The 8,532-nt window shown below is 59.3% G+C and overlaps 1 protein-coding gene across 1 annotated transcript in view; it reads right to left on the bottom strand.

The window, feature by feature from the left end:
- NKD1 (naked cuticle homolog 1 (Drosophila)) overlaps positions 1-8,532 on the bottom strand; it is an 80,092-nt gene that overhangs the window by 7,988 nt on the left and 63,572 nt on the right. Inside the window, exon 4 of the mRNA XM_006777061.2 lies at positions 1,041-1,147. Coding sequence (XP_006777124.1) covers positions 1,041-1,147 — 107 coding nt within the window. The remainder of the gene's footprint in view (positions 1-1,040; positions 1,148-8,532) is intronic.

The following is an 8,532-nucleotide window of genomic DNA, read 5'->3' as shown; positions in this document are numbered from 1 at the left end:
GTGACATGGCCGTCTGATACCTGCCAAGTGCCCGCTCTGCTCTAGGAACTGCTTCAGGCGGCACAGCCCTCACCCGCACACACGCACTCACACACACACACCTAGACAGGCATGCACACATCTGCACGTGCATACATGCATGCCCACACAAATGCACACGTGTGCACACACCCCTACATACACGCACACTCACACACGCATGCACATGCTCACGTATACACACCTGCACATGCGTGCACACACCCCTACACACATGCACACTCACAAACACATGCACACACACCTGCACGTACACATGCACATGCTCACATATATTCACCTGCAATGTGCACACATGCTCGCCCACACACTTACTACACACGTATGCACACATGCTCACACACACACATGCATGCCCACCCACTCATGCATGCACACATAGAGTTTAACTGACTCCCCCTCCCTGGCCCCTCTGATTAGCTCCACAGGAAGCCAGGGTTTGAAGTTCAGAGACAGGTTGAGCAGCTATTGCCACCCCCCACCTGCAGGTGAGCCCTCCCCAGGGACCACGAACAGTCCCGCAGGCAGCTGCCCCTCCAGAAACAGGCCCCCTCGGGCTCCCAAGGATGCGGGACGTCCAGGCCTGGGCTTTCCCTCTCCTGTCCACGCAGGAGGTGAGCGGCCTCCACATCGGGCCAGGCCTCAGCTTCCTCCTCAAAAAGCAGCACCGAGCCCTAGCCAGTGTGGCTCAGCAGACAGAGCGCCGGCCTGTGGCCTGAATGGTCCCAGGTTCAATTCCAGTCAAGGGCATGTGCCCGGGTTGCAGGCTTGATCCCCAGTGGGGGGCGTGCAGGAGGCAGCCGATTCATGCTTCTCTCTCATCATGGATGTTTCTATCTCTCTCTCCCTCTCCCTCCCTCTCTGAAATCAATAGAAATATATTTTAAGCAAAGTATGGTCATCAAACATTTCACGAGGAGGAGGAGGAGGAGGAGGAGGAGGAGCACCACCGAGAAGGGAAAACCCTTCTCTCCAGGCCCAGCGCCAGGAAGGAAACTTACTTCCAGTTTCAGCTGCTTCTTGGAGCCCGGGCAGGACTCGCTCAGCTTCTCCATCCTCTTCTCATCTCCACTGGCCAGCCCATCGGTCTTCTCGGGGGGCAGGGCCACTGTGGGGGAGGCAAGGGCGGACGCGTGAGGCTTCATGCTGGGGCCCCTCCCCGCCCCCTGCCCACCTGCTGGAGCCAAAGCTGCTTTGCCCTCCAGGGCTGTCCAGCTGCTCCAGGGCCCTTCCAGGGCACAGCCATGCTCTGCCCACGGGGACACGCTGCTATCATGACCTGCAACATCCTTTATTCACCTCCCCCCCTCCACACACGCGCGCGCACACACACACACACACACACACACACACACGCCGCTCCAGAGGGCGGGGTGGGGGCTGCAGAGAAGAAAAAGGAAAGGAAGAAAGAGAGACAGAGCCCGGCTCCATCTTCAAAGCCGCTGCCTCCTGCGCGGAGGTCCTGGCTGGAGATGTAAGCCGGCCAGGCTTATCGGAACCAAACTTCAAGTTCAAAGGGAAGTTATCAGAAAACCACCTTCAGGTTCAATGTTGCCTTTCAAGTTCCACTTGATAAAACCCAAAGAAAAGAAACCTCTGTCCCTCTCTCTCCTCTGGAGCCCCCTCCTCCCCTCCGAGCAGAAACAGCCTGTCCTCCATCAGGTCCTCCCCTGCCTCTGCTCCTTCCCCTCTCCCGGGAGGGCGGCGTCCCTCCCCCCCGCCCCCGCTGCGCGTCTTCTCTGCAGATCAGGGTGGCCTGGCTTGTCCTCCCTTCACCAGCAGGGCCTCACCCCATCCTGGCTCAGAAAACCACCAGACACCCCTTCCCAGCAGGGGCCGGGCACACAAGGGTAGGAGAACTGGGAGCCACCCTGCCCTGGGGCCCTCGGGGCCAGAAACAAGGGCAGTCAGCGCCCCCTGGCCCCACCAAAGATGGCCTTTCACCCTCTCACTGCCCCCTACCCAATGGCTAGAGGAGGAGGTGTCACAGAACCCACCGATCAAAGCCTTGCAGACCCCAAGGCCAGGGCGGGACTGAGGGGTCATGCTTCTACTTCCACATGGACCCTCTGGAACCAAACGAGGCCAAACCAGCACCCGCCCCCAGCCATCTCCGTGCAGAACAAATCGCCCTCCACCCACCTACCCATCTATCCATCCATCCATCCATCCTTCATCTATATCTAGCCATCCATCATCCTTCCATCCATCCATCCATCCATCCACCATCCATCCATCCACCTTCCATCTACCATCCATCCATCCATCCACCATCCATCCATCCATCCATTCACCCACCCCCTACATCCATCCATCCACCCACCATCCATCATCCATTCTTCATCTATATCTAGCCATCCACACACTCATCCACCATCCATCCACCATCCATGCATCCGCCATCCATCACTGGGCTCACGGGCGGCCTGGAGAAGGGAGAATGGTGCCTACCACACGCTGCCAGGGTCCAACCTCAGTGAACAAAACTAGCATGGAGATAGGCTTTGGCACCAGGTTCTGAGCCCATTCTCTGTCTCTTGCTCCTTCTTGTGCAGCTCAGGGACATGTTTTCCCAGAGATGATCTCTTGGGGGGCATCATTTCAGGGGGAGTCTGATCACACTTCAATTGCAAGGCACAGCCGCAACAGGAGATACTGCTCATGTGAAAGAGGAGGAAGTAGGAGGGGAAGGAAGGAAAGGGACAGAGCAGGAGAAAAGCAAAGCCTGTCTGGCCTCTGGATTCCCCCGGGTGACGGAGCGCAGGACTGGCAAACCACGCCCCCATGAGCCAAAACCTGCCGCCTCCTCTTGGCATAAGTAAAGTTTTATTGGGACACAGTCGCTCGGACACACACTGTGTATGGCTGCTTCCCTCCACAATGGCAGAGTCCAGTAGTTGCCACAGAGACAGTCGGGTCCACGGAGCCAAAAATGCATCTCTCCCGGCCCTTTACAGAGAAGTCTGCGGCCCGCGCTGCAGGCCAACGCAGCCTTCACCCGCACCGGGTACCCGGATCCACCTGCTGCTCACCTGCTCCGCTGGGAACCCTGGTGCACGCACCTCCTGCCCAGCCGTGCACGCAGCCATGGACAGAAATGTCCGCGCCGCCTCCTTCAAACCCGCCCTCGGCTCAGAGGAGTCTGGTGCAGTGGGTGAGGCTCCTTTTCTCTTTCTAAATATTTTAAATATGTTTTTATTGACTTCAGAGAGGAAGGGAGAGGGGGAGAGAGAGAAACATCTATGAGAGAGAAGCATCACTGATCGGCTGCCTCCTGCACGCCCCCTACTGGGGATGGAGCCCGCAACCCGGGCCTGTGCCCTGACCGGGAATCGAACCGTGACCTCCTGGTTCCTAGGTCGGCGCTCACCCACTGAGCCACGCCGCCCTTTTCTTCTGAACCGGCCCCCTGTCCCTCCTCATTCGGTCCCTTCTCACTCCCCGGCCGCCAGGACTGGAGCGGAGCTGGCCGCCGTGTTTACCTTACCGGATGATGCTTCCCCACACTCCCTCCTGCAGCCTGGCATCCTCCACCCCCAGCAGCTGCCAGATTAAATGCGTTACTTGACCATCCTCACCCGCTCCCTTTGATGTTCCCTTCTCAGGCTTCAGAATACCTTTTGGAGGGAGATCAGACAGCATTAAACAGAATTACTAATTAATTAAGCAAAGTTAAATTTTAAACACTGTTTGTTGTGTTAGCCAAAAGCCTGAACAGAGCAGACTTTTTTCCTCCACGGAGATCAAAGACAGCCTCTTCCCTCTCCCCTCCCCCCGTTTAAAAAAGGGAGGGGCGGGGGAGGCAGCGAGAGAGGAGTGCTGGGGACGCTGGGGACAGAGAGGACGGTGGCTACTCTGACCCGGGTTTAAACACCCATCCAGCACCCCACCCGTGGGCCCCAGGAAAGGAGGCCCGGGCTCATTGGGGACGGCGGGCTGGGGGAGCCACGGCCACTTTCCGGGGACTGTTTACCCTGGCAAACAGCGGCGGCCGGGGAGCAGGATGGTGCGGGATGGCACGGCCGACCCAGCACCAGGTGCTGACAGCTGGCGCCACCCAATAGCATGGGAAGAGGGAGGGCTGTGAAGTGAAAGAGACCGGCCGCACCCCACCCTCCTCAGCAGGATGAGCACCTCTGGGCTCTTCCTCCCTCGCCTCTCGCGGGGGCAGAGTTTTCTGGGGGCATCGGGAGCCTGGCTGTGCCAAGCAGGCCATGCACGGTACCGCTCCAGGAGCGCATGCCCGTGCTGGGCGGCGTACATCTGTGGGTGGCGTAGGACATTTTTGGAACAGATGGCGAAGGTGTCGTGAGGAGGGTGAGGAGGGGCCCCTGCTCCTGATTTGCACAAACGCTATTTGTCCCTGGCAGGATGCTGTCCAAACGCATCCTGTCTAGCCGGGCTGGCGTGGCTCATTGGGTGAGCATCGACCTAGGAACCAGGAGGTCACAGTTGGATTCCCGGTCAGGGCACATGCCTGGGTTGCAGGCTCCATCCCCAGTGTGGGATGTGCAGGAGGCAGTCGATCCATGATTCTCTCTCATCATTGATGTTTCTCTCTCCCTCTCCCTTCCTCTGTGAAATCAATAAAAAAATATATATACTAGAATATATATTTAAATCTAGACCCTGAATGGTACAGCAAAGGCCAGCTTACTGTAACAATCCAGAAAGGCCTGGTTGACATTAAACTTTGCAAGAAGACGCAAATGAGAACACAGGGTAGTGACTACATCAGCCCCAGCGAAGACCAGAAACGCCCGGGACACTGCGAGGCGTGGCGGGCACCTCTCCGGGCCCAGCTGCCTGGCGTGCGCTCAGCACGATGTCAGATTTAACACAGGCACGGCCCCCTCGCTGGACTCCGCACCCTCGCCCGAGCGCACCCACCGCCCCTTCTTAATGGTCCTCGCACAGATTATCGGCCACAAATATTTCCATCTCGGGGTGGATTGCCGGGATGTTTCTGACTCCCCGGCCCCCCCGACAGCAGCTGTTGGAGGGGAGGCAGATGAGCTTTAATATTAGCCGATGCCAAATATAATTAGGCGGCTAATCTGCTGCCTGTAAAAAGAGAAAGGGATCGTGTGTGCATTCCGGGCCAAATGGTTTCTTGCATTCTGGGCAGGAAGCTCTCCCCGGGGAGCGAGGGTCCCCGAGACGCAGGGATCTGCCCGGCCGAGGGCTGTACCCGGGACCCGGTGAAGTGAGTGGGAACACACACTATTCCCCCGCTCCCCTCACTAACGCCACGCAGGGTGTGTCGCTGCTCACGTTTGACAAAGGGAGAGACTGAGCTTAAAGAGCAAACTCGAGCCCGGCCGGTGCGGATCAGTGGTTGAGCGCCGACCTATGACCCAGGAGGTCAGATTCCCGGTCGGGGCACCTGCCCTAGTTGCAGGCTCCATCCCCAGTGGGGGGGCGAGCAGGAGGCAGCCGATCCACAATTCTCCCTCATCGTGGATGTTTCTCTCTCCCTCTCCCTTCCTCTCTCTCTGAAATCAATACAAACATCATTTAAAAGCAACTTGGCCAAGCCATTTCCCTTCTAAAAAGAAACTGCCACTCAGCGCATCCCTCCCTGGAACTGCTCTGCATCTCCTGCCCCTGCCCCGCCCTCACACTGTGACCCCTACCCCGAACACTCTCTGTCTCTCCGATTCCTGCTCATCCTTCGGGTCCTCGGCTTGGGCCTCCCCACGCCTCCATGCCCCCCGGAACGAGGTTAGGGCTCCTGCGCAGGGAGCCCGAATTACACCGTGGTAGCCGTTACTCCGCCAACTGGCCCCTCCTTCAGCGGTGGGTGCCCCGATGTATAGCACAGAGCCGGTGGCACTAGCCAGCGCCCGTCATCATCACCAACAGGAAACCAGAGCAGCAGGCCAGCGGGGCCCAGTGACTGAGCACCAACCCATGACCCAGGAGGCTGCGGGTTCGAGTCCCGGGTTGCGGGTTTGATCCCCAGTAGGGGGGCGCGCAGAAGGCAGCCGATCAATGATTCTCCCGTCACTGATGTTGCTGTATCTCTCTCCCTCGCCCTTCCTCTCTGAAATCAATAAAAATATAAATGTAAAAGGAAAAAGCGGGGGAGAAACCCTCCCAACCAAAGCTCTCTGGCCTTTTCCTCTCCTTGCAGGATCAGGTGCATGGCCTCTGGCCGCAACATTCAAATTGGAGTGAGAAGGGACATCTGTTCAGGGAGGGAGGGGGCCACGCCGGGGAATTTTACGCCGGGGCAGGGACAGAGGGGGGGGGGAGCCTTCTTTGGGCTAAAAATATCATGTCTCTTTCCCCCTCCCCCACCCCCACCCAAGTGGGGGGCGCGCAGAAGGCAGCCGATCAATGATTCTCCCGTCACTGATGTTGCTGTATCTCTCTCCCTCGCCCTTCCTCTCTGAAATCAATAAAAATATAAATTTAAAAGGAAAAAGCGGGGGAGAAACCCTCCCAACCAAAGCTCTCTGGCCTTTTCCTCTCCTTGCAGGATCAGGTGCATGGCCTCTGGCCGCAACATTCAAATTGGAGTGAGAAGGGACATCTGTTCAGGGAGGGAGGGGGCCACGCCGGGGCAGGGACAGAGGGGGGGGGGAGCCTTCTTTGGGCTAAAAATATCATGTCTCTTTCCCCCTCCCCCACCCCCACCCAAGTGGGAACCGGTGATGAAATTCAGCATTTCAAACCGGACCCCGAGCCACCTGAAACTAGGGACGCCTCCCGGGATGTGAGGGCGGCAGTCTCCGTGGTGCAGGCGGGGCTGCAGGAAGAGGGGACCTGAGGGGAGCTGCCGTGGGGCCGAACCCGGGCCTCCAGGGCTTGCGGGGTGCAGGGGGCGATGGCTCTGAGCTGAGGGAGAGGAGCCAGCGCCCGGCCCACCTGCCCCCTCCGTCGGGGGACAGTGGGGGTCCCTGCTGCTCTCCAGTGAGCACCTCCCTGCCTCAGACTCCAGGGCCCCCACCCGCCTCAGGTGCTCAGTCGGTACCGGAATGAGGACTCCGTGGCCGGAGCTCTGTCCTCGGTCGGCTGTGTGACCCTGACAGGTTCCACCCTCTCCATCCGCAGCTCTCCAGCTCCACGTGAGGGGACCCGAGGCCTGCCCAGGGCTGTGCAGCGTGATGGATGGCTGAGCCCTCCCCACCCCGGGCGTCTGGGTGGACTGGCCCGGGGCCGGAGGGGGACATACACCCGGCCTGGTGGCAGAAGGAGAGGGTCACCTGACTGGGAGAGGCTTTGAAAAGAGGCTTTGCTTGAACCGGACAAGGAAATGACCAAACCGCCATGGGTCCGTCGTCAAGAAAGGTGGACCTGAGCTGGCCGGTGGGCTCAGTGGTTAGAGCATCAGCCCCCTGCACCCCACTCCAGCCGCGTGCCGCCCCTGCCACACCCCACCAGCTGGGGCTTGGGTTCGATGTGGACTTTGTTCTCCCCACAGTTCAAAAGGAACTCCAGAGCCTGGCCCTGTGCACCCGTCCGGGCCTTAATCTCCCACCCCATGTGCGTGCTCCCAGCTGGCCGGTTAAGGCGGCTAAGACGCTGGATTAGGGCCGGCTTTACATAACAACGCGGGAGCGAAAGCCAGCCTCTCCCGGGATGGCTAAAGGCTTCTTTTCATCTTCCTGCCTCAGATGGCCTTTTCTTCCTCCCGTGCGCAGCCCCCCAGCCCGCCAAGAGGCAGTGAACTTGGCCAACAGGAAGACAAAGGAGAGATTCAGGGTTCCGTGAGCTCTCCCTGGCTGGCGCGCAGAGGGACACCCACAGCCTCCCACCCTTTGTTAATTGGAACATTTCTTAAAAATATAGACTAAAGTTGTTATACTTAAATGTTGTGGATGTGTGCTGGCTCCCAGTGCCCTGCCCTGGGGTGGGCACCAGAGAGCCACAGCCCGCACAGGGCCCAGCCTCCCTCGGGCAGCAGCCAGAGCAGCCACTCTCCCGGCTTTACTTACTTCTGTGTCCGTCTTTCACCCTTCGTTTCCCAAGGAACCTGGTGGCATTCTCGTAAGTTAACGCGTGGGTCACAGCTAACGCTACGGTCCCCTGCACCGCCCTCTCCCACGTGAGGCTCCTCCTCCCGCGCCCGGGAGCGGCTGCTCTGGTCTGTCTAGGCCTCTAGCCACACAGCAGCACACACATGAGCATCCACACGTGTGCACAGGGAAGTACAGAGCGGTGCCGGCGGCCTTGCTCCGTTAAGGTTAACGTGCGTTCTCTACGTGACGGGTGTCTGCGCCTGCTCTCGCCGCTTTACCGCCCGGGCTCCGGTGTGAGCCTTCGTTCGAAGGAAGGGGCCGAACAACCTGACCACCGACAACCCCGACCGACCCCTCCCCTAGGTCCTATTTCTTTCCTCAACGCGGTGCTTCCCCTTGAGGAAAGGAGGCGTGACAGTGGAGAGGCGGGAGGAGAGGGGGGAGGCAGGAGGGGAGGGGGTGTGCTCCAGGTGAGTGGACGGAGAACGGGGAATGGAACAGCTCCGGGAGGGGGCGCTGCAAGCCT

Source organism: Myotis davidii, unplaced genomic scaffold (assembly GCF_000327345.1).
Source record: "Myotis davidii unplaced genomic scaffold, ASM32734v1 scaffold328, whole genome shotgun sequence".
NCBI classification, from domain to species: domain Eukaryota; kingdom Metazoa; phylum Chordata; class Mammalia; order Chiroptera; family Vespertilionidae; genus Myotis; species Myotis davidii.
The sequence above is the reverse complement of the archived record's forward strand: the minus strand, read 5'-3'. Positions and strand labels throughout refer to the sequence as shown.